The sequence below is a fragment of the Heliangelus exortis genome, chromosome 1, assembly GCF_036169615.1.
Source record: "Heliangelus exortis chromosome 1, bHelExo1.hap1, whole genome shotgun sequence".
In the NCBI taxonomy this organism is placed as follows: domain Eukaryota; kingdom Metazoa; phylum Chordata; class Aves; order Apodiformes; family Trochilidae; genus Heliangelus; species Heliangelus exortis.
Window position 1 is genome coordinate 183,892,091 of NC_092422.1, and position 22,926 is coordinate 183,915,016.

General features: G+C 36.9%; 1 protein-coding gene across 5 annotated transcripts in view; it reads left to right on the forward strand.

Moving 5' to 3' along the window:
- Window positions 1–22,926, forward strand: part of ATXN7L1 (ataxin 7 like 1) — a 113,581-nt gene that overhangs the window by 24,380 nt on the left and 66,275 nt on the right. For 4 of the 5 annotated variants that reach the window (XM_071733942.1, XM_071733941.1, XM_071733944.1 and 1 more), the window contains exon 3: window positions 13,338–13,442. The exons of the other annotated variant lie outside the window; for it this stretch is intronic. In XM_071733942.1, the coding sequence (XP_071590043.1) occupies window positions 13,338–13,442 (105 nt within the window). The remainder of the gene's footprint in view (window positions 1–13,337; window positions 13,443–22,926) is intronic. 5 annotated transcript variants of the gene reach the window in all.

A 22,926-nucleotide genomic window follows, 5' to 3' on the forward strand; every position in this document is an offset into this window, starting at 1 on the left:
TCAAATGATTGGAAAACATTCTTTATTTTTTGATCAGTGTATCATATCTCAAGATCTGAATCAGTCTTCTGATTCTTGATCAGTGGTCTGTATTTAAAGACTTCTCAAGCAGGTAGAAATTCTACCCTGTGGTACTTGTGTTACACCCTGAGGTACTAGCTAAGCACTACTAAATCATTGCTGCTGCCAAATAATGGAAACAGAGGTAATTTTATGAAGAGTGATCTGGAAAGATCATTGTAGTCATATACTTAAGATTAAAAATAGGAAAAAGTTATTGTCCATATTTTGAGTAGTTAATTCCCCAAAAGCCACCTCTTTCTGCTGCCTAGGAAACAAACAAATAAACAAAGCAGCTCCAAATATAACTGAAGCTTTTCTGTTTGAGAATGTGAAAATGAAAGTGTTGCATAATATTTTGTTTGTTAAGTAGTGAGAATTACATTGGCGGGGGTCAGAATATAGCCTGTGCTATATTCAGTGTGGCAGAAACTGAAATAGAACAAGAACATGATTGAACTAATAAATTACTTTTTTCTTTCGTTAAAAGGAAAGAGACCCATTAATAGCTTTCATTATATTTGTGTGTATGCCTTTGAGTGACAATATTAAACTGATTATTTGTATTATGAGTAGGTACTCTGCAGCATAACAAATGCAGAAGATCTTTTTTTTCCTGACATACACAATTAACACGTGTCTTCCATAGCTTCTTTATTTCTTTGGTTTTTTGCTATTTCGGTACTACTAAATGTGTAGGTTACTTTAAACAGACTTTGTAAATTTTTTTATGTGTTCAGAACTGAAATATCTGGATATTTCAGAGGGAAAGTACTTACTGTTTCATTTGCTCCTACTTTAGTTGGTAAAAGCTCTTCCAAGTTTCTTAAGGCCTTTTTGCCTAGCATAGCAACAACAACAGAAATATTTTTTTCTGTCATGTAATAGCAGTGAATCTCATGAGCATGTCTTGGTAGCAGAATATGTTCCTTGAAAGGGTGATAGCTTTAGCTGAAGAGCTTTATTATGAGGCTTTAAATTGTGGTTGATCCTGTACCTGTGAGAAACTAACTTTTTTAGTAGAACCTTTGTAAGAATGAGGGAGCAGGAAGGAAAAGAGCACATCTGAATGTGGTATGTACATCCATCTGGGATGTTCATTGTCAAGATCTGATGAGTGCTTTAATGGTGTCCTGGTGTCCTATATGGATTTGTACTGACAACAAGCCCATTGTTACCTCTAAGGGACACAACACTCCCTGAGGTGTGCAGCTGGCTCTAGGCATGGACTCATTAGCAAAACTGTACTTTTATTTCCCAGAACAGGGGAGACTACTGCACTGGTACAAAGTGCTGCATTGCCAGGCTAGTTTGTTTATAGTTAATATGTTTCATCAGCAGGAGCATATTCCTATCCAGGGAAATGTTTCTGATGTGTATGTACATGTGCTACATAAATCTCAATGCAAGAGCTGATGATGTCTGTATGCTTTTTAAGTCAGTAAATATACTTGACTGATTGTGCTTGCATGGGTAATTATTCCCTTTAGACCTGAATTCTTAAGCCAAGATACTTGTTTTTTGGAGTTGTATGTTAGTGGAACTAAAGATTACTCTTCAATATACAGGGAATATTATCACCTGTTTTAACTGTTTTGTCTTAAGTGGCTTTGGGATAGAGTTTTTGTATGTTTGTACTTCAGTTAAAAAGCTTCTCATTCGTATTTCCATATCCTCTTATCTATTAATGAACTTTTTCTCATACATCTTTCTTTGGCATGAAGTCCTCTAACTGAAAAGAAAAAAAAAATGCAGTTGAGCACTTAAACAGTACCTTAATCTGGATACCAACAAGAAAAGTGAACAAAATCCATTTCATTGGAATTTTGTGAAGGAAACATATGATCTTTTTAAAGTCTTTCTGAAAAGTAACTTACAGGAGAGACAAGTTACATGAGAGGCAATATTTCTGAAGAGTGGAGCTGTTAGAGGTATAGGAGGCAATACAGAGAATGAGCAGCAAAATTATTTGTATCCTTTTAGGTAATATGTTTTCATTTAATATCCAGCTGTTGATAAAGAATGAACAGACACCTTCCATCTTAGGTGAGAAGAGAGTTTTTAAATTAAAAGATGCTCTTGCCCTTGGCTTTTGTTGAAGGGGGAAAAAAATAAAAAAAGAATAGTAATTTATATACAAGGCTGCATAGAAAGTGCCCTCTCATTCAGTCAACTTCTGAATGCTGTGCTATTCAGCTTGTGAAGTGCTTATGTGCTGTAAATGGTGTGATTAATTAGTATCAGAGGGTGAGATACAAAGTATTTGGATATTTAGTTACATTTGACTTTTTTTTAGCTATGCTTTTGACCAACCCAGAAATTGAAGTCGGCTATGGAACAGGTACACAGCGGATTCCCTATTAGGGGAATTCCCTATGATGTGGTTTGTTAAAGATTAGCTCTGTTACTATTACAATATACCAGTGATGTCCTGGATCTAGCAGTGATTATGTCTGCTGTCAAACTTTTTCTTGACAGACTTAGGTATATAGTAGCCAAATATTTAATGGATGGTACTGATTGTTAGCAGTTTACTTTAAAGTAGCAGCCTATAGTGAAAGATGATTTACACCAAACTTACACTTTTCTGGACAGAGCATCTGAAGTGTATTGAAACAAGGTGTTTCCTTATTTGTCATAAAGAAATACTAACTTGATTGTAGAACTGTACAGTACACTTTTGGAGATGAGAATCTAGATTTTCAGTTTCTCTGACGTTTCTAGTGGCTGAGTTGTGGAGTATAAGGAAATGCTGACTTTTCTCAGCAGTAATGGGTAATGGATACCTGAACAGCAGTAAAGGCACCTGTAACAATACGAGATAAAGTGGGAACTGCATGTGTGTCCACTCTTGCCGTACATTGACAAGTAATGAAATACTTACCAATTTGAAAAATTACACCAGATAAAGGGTTTTATTTTTATCATTGATTTTATTTTTATCATTTTTATCAGTGAGAGGAATTTACTCATTAGTAACGTTGTCTGAGAAATATTTTCATGATGGTGATGATGATGATGATGTAATAATAATGTTACTAAAGAGCTGATCTAGAAAGCTGTGAATTTTAATTTTTATAGGACCTTTTTTAACCCTTTATCATTTATGTTCTTAGTCTAAAAAGTGAGTTTTCTTTTAATAATGCATAACAAAAGCTTTATCAACAAAGAATCATATTTGCTGCAGTTGTATATGCCAGTTGGATATGAATATCTCCTATAAACATTAGTAAGGCTTCTTTAATAAGGCTTTGAGATATCATCCCAATTGTCACACACAGCTTCTGAAAGTTATCTTATTCATTGCCTGTTCTATAGTCATAGTGAGGTCTCAGCCAAAATGAAGGGCCCCATTGTGGCTGCAGTGCATGGACAAATAGTAAGAGAATACTGAAAAGGCTGCAATCTAAACAGGCAGGGCAGACAAAGAGCATATTATCCTGATTTTAGAGATGGGATACTGAGGCACAGAAAAATCTAATCAGGGTCATGGAAGAATGTTGTTCAGGAGCCAGGAATTAAGCCAGCTCTCCTTCAGTCCAGTCCTACTACCTTAAACCAGAGTTGCTCTTCTGCAGAAGATAATACAGCTTTGCAGGCTGGCATGTAGGTGCCAGTTGTGTCTTGCGAAGTGTTTATGAAAAAACAGCAGCTGGAGGATTAAAGTCTGTCTTATGGCACTCTGCATAGAAGAAGCAGTAGTGAAGAGCTTTTTCAGACATCGGATTTTTCTTCTGAGGACTGTTTGACTGCATAGATAACAATTTTTTGTGTGTACTGACAAGAAAATGAAATAAGAAAACCTGCAATCCTTGTAGTGTTTCGTTGCTAGCACTTCAAATTACAGACTTACTAAAATAAGATCTTATTTAGAGATCTTATTAAAGAAGATCTTATTTATACGTTAGTTGTATTTTAAAGGTTTTTCGTGCTTTTCTCCATTCAATAGTCCCTAATATGGCTGTATTAAAAATTTTTCAAAACACATAATATTTGATCAATTAACACAAGATCATTTAAGCTGGTTTGGGTTGGAATGAACCTTAAGTATCATCTAGTTCCAACTTCCCTGCATGGGCAGGGACACCTCCCACTAAACCAGGTTGCTGAAGGCCCCATCCAACCTGGCCTTGAACACTTCCAGGGATGGGGCATCCACAACTTCCCTGGGCCACCTCTTCCAGTGCGTCACCACCCTCACATTAAAAAATTTATTCCTAATGTCTAATCTAAATCTGCCCTCTTACAGTTTAGTCATTACCCCTTGTTGTATTGCTACATGCCCTTGTAGAAAGTCCCTCCCCAGCTTTCTTGTAGGCCCTCTTTGGGTACTGGTAGGCTGCTATAACATTTCCCCAGAGCCTTTTCTTCTCCTGGCTGAACAACCTCAGCTCTCAGCTTGTCTTCATAGGAGAATTGCTCCAGCCCTCTGATCACTCTGCAGGTTACAGACCTGGAAAGCCTTTTATCCACTCCCTCAAATGCTATTACCTTGTTGACTGGATTGGTGGCAGTCTTGGAAATCACCTGCTTATGGATGGAAACCATAACTAGAGGTCTTCATCGGAGATAAAAGGGAAGAAGTCTCCTTCCTCATTAGCACTCTTAGCCAAACTCTTGGTGCCAATCGTATAAAAAGGTTTTATCTATGGCAGAATTATTTGAATGATCTATCTTTCCAGCAAAATATTCCCTTGTTGTTACCCATGCAGTGTTTCACCTTTGGCTCTAGAGAGACTAATATATTTGAAATTTCAGGATTCTTATGACTTGCAGAAGTTCTTTTCTGAAACTCATCAATGTCTCAGACTCCCACAAGGGTTCCTCACTCCACTAATGAAAGTCATCAGTACCGAGCTACTGACCTTCAGCACTCATCAGCTGTTGTAGTGCCAAAGCTGAGAAGGGGTCCCATGTACCTATAAATTGCCTGAGTACTTCTGTAGCTTCAAAATACAGGAATACTGAAGAAAAAATAAAAAAGACTCCATACATTTAAATCAGCATTTGGTATCTCCAGATTTTCACCTCACTGCTTTTGCAGGACCAGTATGTTCATGTCGTCCCCTTGCCTCTTAAATGCGTTTGGCTTCAGAAAGCTTTACCATTTTACAGCAGAAAATCAGAAGCTGAAACACTCCATGTTTTCCATGAGTTATTGTAGTTAACTCACAGACCTGACATCTCTTCCTGTGTCAAGGTGCCAGCTCTCCCAGGGGAGAAGTTGGCAGAGTCCACCTTCTGTAGAGGTCTCTGAGAAAGGATGGATGTGGTGCAACCTTCTAGCTATTGCTAAAGGTCAAGCATCTAATTGAGGAGAACCATACATCAGTCTGAGCTAAAATTTAGTGCTGTCATTGATGAAGGATACTGCTTATGCTGGCAAGTCTCATTTGCAGCAAGACTTTACTTGGTCCATGTCCAAGGAAGAAAGAATTGTTCTGTTGCTATGTAGTGGTTCATGGAGCCTCTCTAATCAAGGTTCACAACACTTGCTTTGCATTATGAGGGATATGAAGATGTTTTCCTACTGTTCCTCCCCTTACGCCTGCCTCTGAGAAGCTGAGAAATCAGAAGTCTAATGTGGAGATTGATAATGCTCCTGCACATTCTGTATCCTTTCTATGCACACCTGTGTGCAGCCACACTCACTCTTCAAGGCTTTTGATAGTTATACATGTGGGCATCTAAGAGAAATCCACTGTAGGTTAAGAAGATCTGGTCAGGATTTTTTTGCCATGCTCTCCATGTGCAGGAGTCTGGGGATGGTTGTGCTGTGTGTTCTACAAATGGGACATCACCTCTCCTTCAGGATACCAAGTGCATTGTCTGGTTCCTTGTAGATGTATCTTCTAATGTTTCCTTCAGTAATTTAATTTTTGCTGTCATTTAATAATGCTGTTGCTGTCCTGAAGATTTCCAGACATAAGTGAGATGAAATTTGTAAGATGAAACCATCCAAACAGACCTCAGTGTTACACGACCCTCTCTTACTGTGCACTGGTTTCTTAGTAGTATTACCTACACCCTTCAAGACAGAAATGAGGAGGCTCTTTAACTGAACGACAGGTGGGAAAGCCTCCATGTTCAGGTAAAAGCTAGTCTACTTAGTTACTGAAAATAACTGAAAAGTTAAATGGTGAAATGGAAACCTGATTTTAAAGATTCTGAAGTGTTAGAAACATAAAGAATTATGTAAAGGGAGATGATATGCTTCTGAATGTTTTTATACAGTATAAATTAGTTTGTTTACTGTTATCTTTAACTGAAAGACAAATAGCTTTATTTTTGGAGCCAAGTATCTTCCTTTACTGTTGCACAGATACCTGTGTGAGATTTCAGAGCAAGCTAGAGGGACACCCCTGTTCCACAGTGGTTTTAATTGGTCCTGGTCCTCCTACTCCAGTTCTGGGGTCTGCATTTCCTTTCTTTTCCTCATGCTAGTGGTAGTGTTCATCAGGTTCTACACTGGGACAGCTTAGGGAATTAGCCTGTCAGAAAACCTGTCCCCATTTTGTTTTCTATTTTGCTTAGTCCTTCTTATTACTTCTGGTTGCGAATTGTCTTTCATTTGACACCATGTGTAATCAGTTAATTGGTAGTAAAAGCACAAAGGAGGGGCAAGAATACGAAGTTTGGAGTCCCAAAAGGACTTTTTTGGGGTGGTTTTGTTGATTTATTTATTTTTTTAATTTTTATTTTATTTTTTGTAGTGCCCCATGAAAAATAGTAATGTCAGTGACATGTAGACATTATAGTCCCTTCCAAACAGACTGTCGTTACAACAGGTATGCAGATACTGTTAATCCACAATATTTGTTTAGATTATTTATTCTTGGTTATGAACTCCATGGTTGGTTGGTTTGTTTTGGTTTTATGTTGTGTTGTTTTGTGGTTTTTTTGTCTTTGGGAATGGAAGGCACTGCTTCCATCTTCAATACAGTTTCAAAATGTCCAGATAAGGAAGTGCAATACAAAATCTTTCCAAGTCATCAGGGCTTGTATTTCCTGCATAAACTGTAATTAATGAAAAATTCCCAACATTCTTTAAGATTGCCAGCATCCTCATGATTACCCTAACCTGGGAGGCAGCATACCATTCAAAGTTACTGGTTTGGTTGAAAGTTGTCATCACCTTGACTGTTTTTGTTAAGTCTACTTGCTGATTTTTCCCTGCATTTTTTTCTCTTCCTCATTGTTGTGTTTCATTTATTATTGCTGCAGAAAAGTCCAGTATGTCTATTTTCTTCTCACTAATCACTTGTTTTTTAGCATGCAGAGCCTTAGGTTTCTTGTATTAACACCCAAAGGTCATCAGTCAGGATTTATGACAATTATGTTTGGCCCTATGTTAGTTATGGCCTGAATATTTACTCTTTTCTCCATTTCATGGTTACTTCAGCCTCAACCTGCATTTTTCCATCAGAAAAGAAATGAACTTGAACATTGCTTTGTGGTACTGACCCTGAAGTTAGACACAGTATGAGCATGGGCTTGAGGTAAATGATATCCAGTGATCTCTTTCAACTTAAATTATTCTGTGATTAATTGCAGCTGTGAGTGGTATTTTCAGAGGTAAAATGCCTCATAACTACCCAGCTAACTAATTACTGAAGCAGCTTACCGGGGTTTTTTTGCATAAAAAAGGAAAACTAAAGGAAAACCAGACTTCAGGGATAATAGAGCTAATGTTAAATGGAAAGAGTATGACATTTATTTCTTCATCTATCCTGTCCATGCAAGTGGGTTTAACTGCTGAGTGATACCCAGATGTCTTTCTAGTACCTCAGTTTCAATTTTCAATCCATCATTCAAATTACTTATTTTTTTATGTAATCAAAATTAATGATTTTGTGTATGAACACAAAATTTAATGAACTGAAAGATTTTGTGTATTCCTCTATTTTTTTAATGAAGGAAGGATTTGCACTTCTTTGGAACAAGGGGGAAATATTCAGCACGTTTCTACACACAAAGTTAAAAAATCTGTATCTCCAGGAGTGGGAGAAAAAACATGGGTTTTGTTTTGTCCATTGGCTTTTTTTCCACAGCATTTTTTTTAAGCTTTTCATGTTAGTTTTAAACCAGTGTGTCTTTAACAGTCTTTTTTCTCCCCTCCTCTCTCCCATTCTCTCTCTTTAAACATAAACATCACTACTATTTTTTAAAGCAGACTTTATGTTTAGTAGAGCAAGTGATACATAAGGCAATATTTAAAATGTGTATAATTTACAGCAAAAGATTGTCATTAAATAATTAATTTCTTCTGCAATATTGTCAGGTCTTACTGTTCAACAACCTTAATTCTGCAGTGGAAGAATGTTTTAGATTATTTCTAACTTGTGTTTTATTACCCAGGTGGATGTAAATTATTATGAATTGTATAATGATAGACAAGGAACTTCATATAAGTCATCTGGTTTTGATTGTTACTAAAAATAATTCCTTTGTATGTGTTATTGGAGAAGATAAAAAGTCATATCTGACACCTGCATTTTTGTGCCACAGTCTGCAGAAAGTTTTTAATGCACGTTTTACCAAGCTGATGTCTTACAAAACTGTCATATGGCTACAGCTGCCTTTTTATTTGCAAATATTAGTAATCATAGAATGCCAGATTGGAAGGGATCTCAAGGTTCATCTGGTCCAACCTTCCTAGGTAAAAACATGGTTTATATGAGATGGCCCAGCACCCTCTTGAGCTGAATCTTAAACATGTCCAGTGATGGGAAATTCACCACTTCCCTGGGGAGATTATTCCAATATCCGACTACTGTCATAGAGAAAAATTTTCTTCTGGTGTCCAGTTGAGATCTCCCTAAGATTACCTTGCAATGGGTACTGCACCCATAAAAACTATGGTCAGAATTTATAGTTATTTTTTAAAACACCATAGCAAAATATACACAAAGTAATATTTGTTTTGTTTTTTAATGTAGAAGAGTCCTGTTTCCTACAGTCAGCATTCAGTGTCTCTGATTTCCACCTATCTTGCATATTTTTCACGTGACATGGGACAGTCTCACATCCTGTTAGTTGAATAGCTCATTTTCAAGCAAGGCTTTTGTCAGTGTACAGTGTCACAGACACAGCTGGCCAAAAGATTTCATTTTGAGCTGAACGATGGCTCAGTTCTACAGAGAGTGGGGTATGTATAGAGAGTACTTCCACCAAGTATGCAGGCACTGGAAAATAGGTTCTCTCTTCTGTATTGCCATCAAGACCCTACTTCAAATCTGCTGAAAGCATCTTCCACTAAAATGAGGTAACTGTGAAAGGGGGCTGTGGGCTGCTGTTACTTATCAGAAGGTCTGGGCAGTCTTTCTGTCTCAGGCGTGTAGCTGTCTGTGTTCAGAGACAGGGAGCAGGCAGATGGCAGCCTGTGATGGAGATTGCCTTGGGAGTCTGGGGTGAGTACTGCAGGCATTGGTCACTGGGTTTGTCTTTAAGAGGGGATGTGTGTGTGTGTGTGTGTGTGTGTGTGTATGTGTGTGTGTGTGTGTGTAGGCTTTGGTAGGAAATAAAGACTCTTCACAATCACTCTTCTGTTCCTCCCTGGGTTTTTTGTACTTAAATAATTATTTTATTACTGTCTGGTACTCATTCACCTTACTGGTTATTTACTTCAAAATTAAAATTTTCTACTTCAAAATTAATCTTTCTTGAAAAGCTTATTGCCATTGCTGCCAACTAAGCAGGCAGGGACATGTGATTGTTGCCTTTAGAAGATGGTTTTTTGTTTGGAGAGACTGTTGTCTCTTTTGATATATGTGTATATTGTCTGGATTGTCAGATGGATGTAATCTGATCTAAGAATGGTAACCAGTGTCCAGAATAGTCCCTTTTAGTAGGACCTGGCAGCATTGAACTATTCTTATTTAAAAAACGAGAACATATATAAAAAGATACATAGTTGTTTATATTTTCTGCTTTCTTTTGCATGCCTGACTTTCCTGCCTTCTTGTTAATTCTCTGATCTGGATTGCATTTGTATTATTATGCTTAGTTTAGTGTGTGTTCAGTTAGAATTTCTGGTGAGACAGTATTAATACTTCTTGCAGTTTTAATCAAAAAACTAATTTCTATATATTCTGTGTGTGCTTACAAATCATGAATCTAATAATGAAAACTGATTTGTGCCAATCTTAATAACATTGATGAACTAATAGAGTTAGTTGAACCTGTTTGGACAGGATAAGTTTTCCCTTCTTACAAACTCCTGCACAGTGAGATTTTTAAGGAAACCAGTCTGAAAAATAATGTTTAATTTAATTTTTTTTACTATTCTGATTCAATATTCACAATTTATTTGTGTAGCATGATTTGCTATTTCCGATTTCCAACCTGTAGTGTTGTGTCCTTTAGATTCTTGGATTAATTTGAGTGGGCTTTTGACAGGTAGCTAATAATTTCAGTTCATATTGGAAATCTCACTTCTGTGATAGACACTTACACCTCCAAGGTGCTATTGGTAGGTCTCTGCAAAATTAAAAACCTTCCAAAGCACTGCCTCAGGATATCACTTACTCTGCATCTCTGCGTTGTTTTGGTGATGTGTTTCTCGGCAGCGTTTCTGCTGCATTTGCCTACGTGTCTGTGCAGTTTCTTTACATCTCAACTTCTGCCACCTCAGTGTCATACAAACTCAGATGTGCTGTTTACCTGAAAGGTGCAATGCTGTTTGCCAGGGTTGTGCAGCAAGCTTGCAGGTACCAGAACATTTTCTTATTGTTCTGCCCCCTTGACAGTGTCTGGTGAAAACAGATGATTTTGTGATCCTGTGAACTAACCTGCTTTCTTACACAATCTGTGTCCTTGGATAGATTTCTCCAGGATTCTCTAGTACATCTCCATAACACCTCGTGTTTTTGTAAGCTACTCTGCTGCAGTCAGACTTCACAAAAACTCAAACTCAGACCCACACGGACTTCATACAGCTCAGAGCTGAGATTATTTTAGAACCTAGTACACAGAGCTGTGAACCTTAAATAGACTTAAGGAAGTTAAAATGGAAAAACATTTTAACTTTTGTATTTGTAAAGGGCAAAGTATGTATGTTTTTATAACAAGATTGTCACCAGACCATTCAAGCAACAGAAAAAAAATGTTTTAAATTGTTGAGATGTTTTGGAAATATTTCTATCATTAGATGCATGTTTTAAGATTTTGTGACAAATTATACCTGGAAGAAACCGTCCTTTCTGTGGAGTTTACAGTGCTGTTAGTGGAAATCTGTAAATTCTGGTCAAAAATACCCGTGACTAAGACTTGCCAATGTAAAGGGATTTTTTTAACATCACTAACTTACCACATTAAAATAAAAAGTAAAAGAACAAGCCAGGCACAGTATCTGCTTAGGGGTTTGTGTGTTTATTTTAGTAGTTGGGAGGATTTAATGTAATCCCACTGTGCAGTTTTGGCTTCATCAGTGTTTTGGGTTAGTGCAGCATGGTTTTGGTAGCGACAATCAGTATTAACACTAACTACACCAAGAAATTCCCAAAGGAGCTTATACCTCACCACTGCCATTCTTTTAAATTTGAATGTGTTGATTGCATGCGTCTGGCTGTAATGCATTTAAAGGCTTGGTTAGTCCAAGAATAGTATTGCAAAGGGGACTTGTTTCATTAACTTTTGACTGGATTTCACAGCCTGGTTTGAGCAGTGACATTGAGGGAGGCTTTTGGTTTCCATGGGGTAAAGGAGCAATTCACACTGGATCGGACTCTGAATTACCTTCTTGGTATTGTGCCCAAGGATGCTTGAATGAGCCTCTTTGGATCTACTTATGATACTGTCTGAATTACCGTGCGAGTGTAGCCCTCTTCCTCTCTGGGGCTTTGGGCGACTGAAGAGCCAAGTACTGACATCATAAGCAGTGGTGTTACTCACACAGTGGTAGAGGCCAGAGCAGAATCACTTGTAAAAATAGTTATAGAGCCACAATATTTGCTTTGGTTAAGAGCTAATGTAATAAGTTACCTGCTTGGTCATTTTTTGAAAGAAAACAGTATTTTGAAATAAAAATGCCACTTAACAGAGAAGCAAGATTTAGTCATTAATGTTTATCAAAACAGCTACAGTTGGGCATGTTTCTCTTCACTGAGAGTCTTCTCATTTTTCCTCCTGTTGCACCAGGTTGATATTTCAGTGTAAGTCAGAAGCCGCATTTGCAAGTTCTGTAATAGGTTTCAGACACTGCTGAGTAACACTGGAATCCCATTTTACGACATCTTTAAAAAAAGACATCCCTGCCCTGTTCTGAGAGGCAGTGCAGTCTGTGCAGCTGATACTTGGCATGGGGTTACTAATGCAGCAACACCTTTCTTAACAACACTGGGTGTGGTGACATGATCACACCAACGTGCATGAAATGGACTGTGTTTCTGCACTCTAAGCCGAGCTGTGGTGGATGAGTATGTGTTCTTAAGTTATAGCAATGCAGAGAGAAACAGGTTACCTCACTTGTAATGTCAGAGCTCTGAGGCCCTCAGTAGTAATTTAAGCCCATTTTACTCTGAGTCTGTAATGGCTTAAGAATGTGTGTGTTGCATTTTGTGTTTCAGCTGAGAGGGACAGGTGCCTGTCATCGTCTGACTGTACCCATCTTTTGATTTCATGAAATTCCTCATGCTGTCACTGAGAAATACTTCATTAGCCATCTTTGTCTCTTACCGGAGTTTTTGCTGGGGAAACAAGCGGTGGGGTGTTTAAACTAGGAGGGACATTTACACAGACTCGGAAATTCCATGTCATGACATCTGGTTCAAAACAGAGATGACATTCCTGACTGTATTTTAAGCTGTAGGATCCTTGACCTTAGTTACTATAACTAGCTTTTAAGTAGGAGACTTTCTCTAGCCATCTGTAGTCATGCTTGGAATACTGTACCATGGAGCATAACCCATGCATATGTTTTCTAGAAGGATCTTCAGCCAGAGATTTTTAAGACATACTCTTTCACTGTTTCAACAGTCGACCAGTATAGAAATGCTTATTCCACTTCTTGGTGGAGAATGTTAAGACAAAGATATTGTTGCCTTTGTCCTGACTTGGACTGGGAGATGATACTGCAGTATTAGTATAGAACACTGAAACCCAGAAAAGGAAAAAAAATCTCTTTAACATAGTAAGAAACTCATATGGAGCAGTGTATAAATTTGCATTGTATAAATTAATATAACAGTAGTGGCCCTGCAGTATTTTCAATTTCTTTTCTTAATATATATTTAAAGCATACTTTCTAATTCTTGTATATATTTTTAACTTTCCCACAGATATGCACTTATTTGGCCATTATCCAGCTCATGATGATTTCTATCTTGTAGTGTGCAATATCTGCAATCAGGTAGTCAAGCCACAGGTTTTCCAGTCACACTGCGGTAAGTGAATGTTTTCTTTCCTGAATTACAGTGCCAAACTGGAGTGTGGTTCTTTTAAGAATCATTGTATACTATCATGGAAGAGGTGTTGCAGATATACTTTTCTGGTTATCTTGTGTTCTTCCTACAGAAAATACTAGCAATGCATATTTCCTGTAGAGAAAGTTAAATTAGCTGTTCTAGAAGCTGGGCTTTTTAAGTTCAACTTGCTATATTAAATTAACCCATTACAACAAATAAATCCTGTTAGATAGATACTAGCTAGTCTGAAACTATTATGACCTAACATTGAATTGTCTTTTATCAAAGCTGCAAAGTGAGGGTTGTGATACTGATACACATTAACTAGAAGTTGGATGGTATGGGTTGTCTTCTGATGGAATTTATGCGTAGATCTATGTAGGATTTATTTTTATGTTATAGGGGTTAATTTTTTACAGAGCTAGCATGTCAAGTGACATTATATTAAGATTTTCTTGAAAAATGTTCATCTAAGAAGCTGCAGAAATGTGCAGATATTTATTTCTCAATTAATATGACAACAGCAAGATGACAATTTTTATGTTGATTATTTGTAAGCAGAACTACTTTAGTTAGAATTTTTTGCTATTGATTAACAAACTACATTCCCATATTATCTGAAAACTTCATCGCAAGGTCTTGTTTATTTATTACTTATCTAATGGTCTATTTGTTATTTATCTAGTCACTTGTTTCTGAGGTGGTGGTTGTTTTTTTTTAAAAGGATTGCAAAGTAGGACTGGAACGGTTAGCTTTGCATGAGGTTTAATAGAATTCACTTTGATCAAAGTAATTTAAATATGATTGCTTAGTAATGAAAGGTAACTGGTACTGAGAATGGAATTAAATACATTAAGAAAAGAAAAAAAACAATCCCAGCAAGATTTTTCTTGTCTACACACAACAAATAAACTTCACAACTCATGTGCCCCTTTCAGCCTTGTTTACAGCAAAGCTAGACACTGTGAGGGTGACAGAGCACTGAACAGGCTGCCCAGTGAGGTTGTGGAGTCTCCTTCACTGGAGACATTCAGAACCCACCTGGATGTGTTTCTGGGTGTCCTACACTAGGTTGTCCTGCTTTGCAGGGGGGTTGGACTTGGTGATCTCTTGAGGTCCTTCCAGCCCCCAAAACCCCGTGATTTCTGTGAAGTCAATAAGAAGGAAAAGTAAGTGGGCTGAACAGAAAACATGAAAAGTTTATCTACTTTTGAAGATACATTAGCAAAATATTATCTTGAGGTTTTATGGATGGACTGCTAACAAACGACCAGGAGCAGTTCCATTCATGTTTAAAGGCAGTTGTATGACTCACAATGACCTTTGGTGTAGATTGAAATACTAGTGGAAAAATTGTAATAGTAGAATATAGCATTTATATCCAGTGAATAGGAAAAGATCTGAAAGCATTAGTGTAGTGGGAGAAGGACTTAGTAATTTAATGTTAGGGGCAGCTGTTGATTTCAGTGTTTTAACAAGCCACCCTGCTATTTTTTGTTTTGTTTTGTTTTCAAATTTTTTTTCTTGCTCTTAAGTTATATGAGGATTCTTCCTGTCCAGCTTCAGATATCTTTTGTTTCTTTCAGTGACAGAAAAGCTTCTCCACATAAGGTCATAGGTACAGTGAATACTCAAAACATTAAACTGGTGCATTAATGAAAGGTCCACTACAGGACAGAACACTCTGTGTAACACCTTGCTGTAGTCTTCCATAGTGATGACCTTCTGGTTTGGAGAGCAGTATGAGGTGTGGTCCTTTTTTCATGTACAAGGCATATATAGAATCATGTTTCTTCTGGATCAGAGTAAAGTATTCTATGTTAGAAGGAGCTTCTTGAGGTTGTGGAAGTAACCAGTTACCATCAATGTTAATGATGTAAACTGCAAAGATCCTCTGAACTACTGTCCTTTTTCTCTTTTCTCCATCACTCCATTATTTACACAGTTCCTTTTGCTTCATCTTCATTATAGCAATCATGTTACACTGAACAACTGACCATTCAATTCTGAAATACTTGACTAAGGTCAATGAAGACTTTTTAAAAAATTTTAAAATATAGTATTAAAAGAAATTGGGAGTACTGAAAATAATTGACCAAAAGTGTTACCTCTTGACAATTGTACTTAATCTAGTGAGATTTGTTTCAGAAAGCACGTACTGAAATATTGCTGAAAGGCCTTTGGGAGAGCTTTAAATGTATAGGTAGAATATTGTGTTTTAAAAAAGAAACAGAAAAGATGATGCACTAAAACCATATATAAGAAGTTTTAGCAGAGACAATGTTTCCTCAACTAAGTAGGAATTACTGTAGGATAGCTAGCAAATAATATATTTTTAATAATTAGTATGTTAAAAATACTAAATGTTTAGAAGTGACATGATCTAAAGATCTAAAGAGCTACACATGGATCTCATAAATTGATTTCTGTGTGCATTATCTGTTGACAAAATGGTAAAAATCTTGTTTTAGAAAACAGATTAACCATGAGCTGCTTGTGGCTGAAAAATCTTTCAATGGATTTGTTAAGATATCAATGGTCTGTTGAGAAGGATCTTGAGAAGGCTTTATTTGAGATATTGGTTCTGCACTGTGCTTTTCAGTGATAAATGAATATTTAACTTTCAGGTTTCTTTAGTTTTGTCACCTGTTGGACACAGCCTGGTGGCACAGGTTTTGTTTAATTAGTTAGGTTGTGTAGCAGAATACCTGTAAATTCAGTGATACTGAAGAAGCCTGTCAGTAGACTTTGAGGTATTTTAAACTGCCATATTTACTGTAAAATGCATTATTTTACATGCCTTGATTTTTGCTTTGAAGTTGTAACAAAGACAGTGGAGTAAGAGAGCAGTAGAAGCCACTACTGGGTTTTTGGCACTTGAAGGCTCCATGTCCTGTGGAGTCTTTATTGCTACTGACAAGGACTTGTAGCGATCTGTCCCAGGATCTCCCACAAAGTAATGTTTGTTACTAATATCCCCGGTAAGATTCAGTCCATGTTCCCTCAGTAAGCATTTTGATCCATGCCAGACACCTGCTTTCTGTTTCTAGGTTCCTTGCATTGTAATGTGAAGGTCTTAGCTTTGGAGCATCATGGTATAGTTTAGCAAATGTTCACTTCTCTTGAGCCCTTGCTGTCTTTTGCCTTTCTGCAGAGCTTAAGGAGATCCACTCTTTCATTTGTCTCTAGTTTCAGACATGTGGCAACCATCCTTGATGGCAGTGGGAAGTTGTGAAGATTACAGAGGCAGATGTTGTTATTTAACTTTCAAGGATTTGATTCCTGAAATATCAAGCAGAATAAGAGAAAGATCTCTTTGTGGTTCAGGCTTTTTAATGGAAGGCAATGCATCATACAACCTTAGACTAGTAGGAATCTGGAAGTGAAAATCAGATCTGGCTAGCTAGAAAGCTGGCTTGCTGAACTTGAGAGTCTTTGTAATAAACACAGCATAAAGGTCAGTGTTACAAAGTAGTGGATCTGATCTAGCTGTTAAGTCAGACAAATACTGAATTGTTTTTAAGAACAGTTTCACTTCCTTATATCTGTGCGATAAACATTTATATCCGTTTGTGAGAATTAAATAATTCACAGACATGGCACAAGCCAAAGTGACAGAGACTTGCTAATATAGGCTGCTGGATAAACTATATAGATCAAATAATTTCTTGAGGTCATTCAGTATTATTGTGAACTTATAAAATAGTATATCAGAAATAGGGTTGCAATACTATTGTGTGCTTCTCAAGACAGTTCTTTTGAGTAACTTATTGCAGTGGTACAATATCTTAGATAATTTTTATTATGTGAACATGTAGTTGTATTTATTTCTCCCTAAAGTAGTTTTAAATGAGAAGCCAGTCTTGTAATATAGCTTGTAGCATTTCTAAGTGCACTTGGCACGTGAGTGATTTTAGTTTTGAGACTTTATTCTAAAAGGCTCAGAGAAGACATAGGGCACTCCTTGGGACGCCAATAATGTTTCCGTATGTTTCAGTATCCCTCTGGTACCATCATGTTCTTGCTGTCTGGCATTTTCACTCCAATCTGGGAGATTTTTAGGAGGCAGCCTATGCTGAACTGTGTCCATACAACTTGTGTTAACTCTTGATTCTGTGACAGTCTGCCTGTTACTTGTTAAGCTGGGACCTGTACTGTTTCCCAGGAGCTGTTTCTATTTTTCTCTGATCCCAGAAAGAGTAAACCTTCATATTCTTAGACTGTATTGTCCTTGACTAGACTGAAAAGCATCAGATAGAGTTCTGGTTATTTAAAAAAAAAAAAATTCTTGCCATACAAGATTTTTTTTTTTTTTTCCTGTCAAAAGGAAAATCTCTGGCACAGTGAAGAACAAGCAGAGTATATACAGAGAGCTTGTCAAAACATCTTGGCTTTTCTCTGAATATGAGAAAACAAATTAATGATGAGAAGGTGTTAAAAGTAAAGTTGGGGGGAAGAGGTGAATTAGACAATCTAAATGATGCAGCTTGGTTAAACAGTAACAGAAGTGTAATCATCAAAGATAATTTCCAAACATACTCCAGAACAGTTTCCAAAACTGTGGAGGGTATCTAAATGAGCTGAATAGTTAAATTGCTATTTGATGAAGTCTTAGCATAAAAAATAGAACAATATTTCTTCATCAAAGGGAAATGACCATGAAGATATTTTCTCTTGCTAATTACTTTATTAGAGATGTGTTCCACTCTATCCTGTCTTTCTCTAAAGATACTCTATCAGGCTTCTAATTAAGAAGTAGAAATTCTTATTCTTTAAAAAAAGAAAAAAAGAAAAAATCTGCCCTTGATTTTCATAACCTCTGAGTTATAAATCCTTGGGTTGACATCCTCATGTCCTCATGGAAGTTGCAAATGGGTATTTCTTTTTTCCTTTTTTTGGCTGTATAAGTATCATTTAAAAGAAAGACAATTGAGAAAGTTATAAAGCACTGAAGAATATAAATATTTTCCCCTTCCATATCATAATTATTTTCTTAGGAGAGGTTATATATTTTGAATTACTCAGTCTAGCTACTTTACACTGTAGTAGTTAAGCATTACAGTTTAATGAACCACGATTAAAGACAAGAAGGCTGAGCTTACACTATGAAAAAGGATGATTGGCTTTCTTAACTTGAGCTGGAACATTACTAGCTGGCAGCTTTTTTTGCATAAGGATTTTGATATGGGTATCAGTGTCATATTTGATGGAATATTCACAGTTGTGATAAGCTTTTCAATTATTCAGTGCCTAGTTTTTTATTAAATACAGCTGTTTGGGGTTTTAACCATTGCATTTGACCTTTTATCAAGGGGAGCACCCTTATTCCCTTCAAGGACAATGGCATTTTTAGTAATCCTCTCTCAGTTCCTGTGATTTTCTTTTTTTCACAGCCTTGTCAAAACTTGTTATATGATATCATTATTGATTTAATAACTTTCTGGTTGTCACATGATTAGGTTTCACTAGATAAAAGAATTAAAATAATGAAAATTACTCTCATCCCTCCTGCTTTTTGTTAAATATGGAAATTGTAGCAGCTACACTGACAAGAATCCCAGTTTTTCTTTTGGTTTGGTTGGGGGGAGAAGGAACTGAATGGTTTTTCGTAACTTCTTTATACATTTTCACTTTATACATTTTTTGCTAAGGACACTCTGATTTTTGCCTGTAACTTTCATTTTCATTACTTTAAATTAGAAATCCCTAGTAGATGAAAGCACACAGTTTGCTCAAGCTTTACAGTCGTCTATCAGAAATCTTGATCTCAAGGCCAAAGTACAGACAGTGGCATAACCCTCTGTCTCCTGTCTGCAATAAAAATTTAAGCTGTAGTTCCCACAGTGGTTCACACGGGATGTGTGTGTCATGTCCCCATCATTGCCATCGTGTCCATCATGCAGGATGAGTCTGTCATGGTCACCTCATCGTGAGTTCTCCAAGCCCAGTGTAATGGAAGTTGCTGTGAAACTGTGAACCAAGTGTCATTCCCATAGAACTTAAACAGTATATCACTGATAGGCAATCCAAATAGAGTGGCTGTTACCCTTGAAAAGGCAAAACTAAACAAGCACTGCTTTGAATTTATCCTTTTCTCTACATATTCTCAGAGTGCTTTATTTTTAGATTGTCAGCAATCCTTGAGACTGACTACCAGAGTGCAAAATGTCTTTGTTTACTCCTTGGAGAGACCAGCTCTGTATCCTGATAGATTCTGGCCAGATTCAGAAGAGCACTTAGATGCATAAAATATAATCAATTGACATTTTAATACTTAATTCAAATGAAGCAATAAATAAAAATCCTTCTTAGCTGCTGAAGCGCTGGTCACCTCAGTATTGGCTGCTGTGCTCATCCAGGATTGCAGACTGCTTTTTTTTTTCATATGTACCCTACCCTGGAGAGAGGTCAGTGACACAGTGAGGAGACCAGGTTCATCCAAGAAAAAAACAAACAAACAAGCAGACAAACAAACAAAAAATCCTGACTTCTCTGTAACTACGAGTCACAACCATCAGGCAGCTATAATCCAGACTAAAACAGACCAGTGCATGATTTCTGCAATGAAGATGTATCAGATGTAGAGAGTAACACCCAGATTCAAGGGACAGAAGTGAGGAGAACAAAAAAATGTGTAGTTGATGCTCAGAGCAGCAGCAAATGTAACATGTCTTCAAATTGCATCTTGCTGAGATCTGTTCAAGGCTGGAAGGAGTTTGTTGCATTTTCTTTTCTTTGTCTAGCACATGAATTAAAAGTGGAGCTGTGCTCAGATCTGCTGAGCTACTTGCTTGGAAAGAAGTAGCATAATATTTGATAGGGTTGACTTTTTTTTTTTCTGTATTTTCTACTATACCCCTGAACTGCTTTCTTCTTTGTTATTACTAATTCATCATCAGTGACAGAGCTTGAACAGAGAAGTTCAAGCATAGAAAAGGTAAGATAGAAAGAGGGTGATGAGGTCAATGAGTAGTGTAAGCAGGAAGCAGACAACTTTTCATAGATAACTGTACTTCAGAAATTTACCCTAGACTGATGTGTCAATACTTGAAAATTTATTCTTTTAAAAGATTTTTTTTGGATGAGACAGCAGGAGCATTTTGGCAGCATTGAACCTCAAAGGATTGTGCAGTGGGGAGCAGTGAGTATTCAACAGAAGAAAACATTCCACAGAGAATAGAATGCTACATAGGTATCAAGTTGGTACTAAGCATTGTCACCTTCTCCCCCACCTTACCTGTTTCTGGACCTGTGTATGAAACTGAAAAGTCTGGAAGTAAAACATGGATAACTGTCTTTTCACTATTTTCTTCTATTAAGTTATGCTTTTACAGTGCCTTGACTGCACTGTAGTTTTACAATTCTGGTCTTAAATTGACATAGGAAGTAGATTGGAAGAGTAATAATGACACTGGGCTTTCCAGAGCACTGGAAGTGTAGTGTTCTAATTTACACATAGTGTCTACCATTATAGATTAGCTTGTCTCTTTTGTGTAATGTGTTCATTGATAGTATTTGGTTGGTGAACCCTTTTATTTATGTTTTTTAAATATGTATAAATTGAGGTAAATGATGCAGTACATACTTGAACTGGGTTGCGTTGCCGTGGCATTAGTGGGAGATACATACCATTTGTAATTTCTTTTAGTCAAGATTTTAATAGAGATACAGTTTTAAATAGTAACCAATAAGGGTTTCTTTTAAGGAGTGTCCATTAATAGAACTCAGCTGTTGAGCTGAGTTGTCTCTAGCATCAGGTCGAATGTAGCATTAGGCTTAAGTTTAATCTCTTACATACTATAATTTACAGTGCTGCTTTTAGTGCATCATTCTTCCAGCTGCTTCACTGGTGGAAGGAGGGATGGGGGTTGTCATAATGGGAGAGTGAGGAAAGGTAGAGTAAAAAGTTTCCATTGTAGTATGTAAAATTCTGTCAAAATTAAAAACAGGAGTATTTGTCTTGGAGTTTTCTGTAGCATGTCCTACTTGGTCTGAATAAGGTGGATGTTTTCCATCTTAGAGAAGGATTTTTTTAATAAAAAAAATTAAAAAAAAAAAAATTTATTTCATTTCTAGATAAAGTCCAAAACAGAATTGAGAGCTTTTTGAATTCCGTGTTAGGAAGTGCTCTGGTGAGTGAAAGATAAGCAAGAACAAACCCCTTTTTACATCAAATTGTGGTATCTTTAAAAGAAAGGAAATTTGAAGTAGAATCTGAATTTACCAAAGGCCCAAGTAAGAATTCATTGTTTCTTTACTGTATTAAAAGTATGTGTCAAAGTGCAAGTCTCTTCTCTCCCTTGTCTCTGTTTATCCTGCATGTGATCAGACAAGGAAGATGTGGTGGGGTTTTTGAGGGTGGGGTGTAGAGTCTTTTGGCATTAGTGTTTCACCCTGCATGTGTCACAGAAGGTAATTAATGTTCAGATTAGTCACTACCGAATATTATAAGTTCCATTTCAAGTCTGTGGAAGTCTTGTCTACCTATGTGCCTGCCTGTTGACTATGACTTTTAGCAGTTGTCTAAACATTTTGGGTCTAGTTAATTTTTGGTCAGCCATTTCTACTATGTTATCATGTAGCCATTTTTTTGCAAAGCCTTTTACACATTTAAGAGGTTCTTACTCTCCTTGTACTGTAATTTTTACTGTAAGGTGGCTTATGAAGTTGATTCTTGTCTATTGACTATTGGCTTTTCCCAAAAGAAAAAGCAGCAGTTTTTGGGTATTGCCTTCTCTAGCAGCTGTGTCTCCTCTGCTGTGAGTTGTGGTTGCTGAGCCTGCATGTGAGGTGGCAGGTGGGGCTGGAAAGTACAACTCATCTCGTGTGTTCAGGACTTCCTTCAGAGCTGGATAACCAGGCCTGGGAGAAGGTTGGATGACCCAAGAATATAGCTCTGGGCCTCACAGCTGCCAGGATTAGACTACCTTGTTATGTCCAATGGTGAGTGGAAAGAAAACTGGAATAGCAGTTTGTTACTTTCCAGAAGTAGTACTTCTGATAGTCTGAAATACTGCTTTCCAACAATTTTTCTGTTGCCTTTTTAACACACACAGGCCAGAGGGGAAGACCATAATCCCTTGATATGCAGGAGGATGATAGGATAGAGACGTCTGTCCTTTTTAGTAGAGATACAATGAAATAAATACCAATCTGAAGTTTAGAAGCTTTATATTTTTCTTCAAGCTCAAAGTACTTAAAAATGCCTTTCATAAGGAAGTAATTTTTGTTTGGTGTTTAGAAAAGCCCTTATTTTTTAGTAGAGGGAAATCTCAGCTGTAATTAACTACCTAGTATAGGGCTTCAAATCTACTTTAGATACTTTTCCCACAATTTTCAGTAGTAATATCTATCCCAAGTTTTGTATACCTTATAAATTTTTAAGTATTTCCTCTTGTTCACTTTAATGTGATATTTTTCCTCTAGTATGCAATCATGTTTGTCACAGCTCCACATTTAAAAT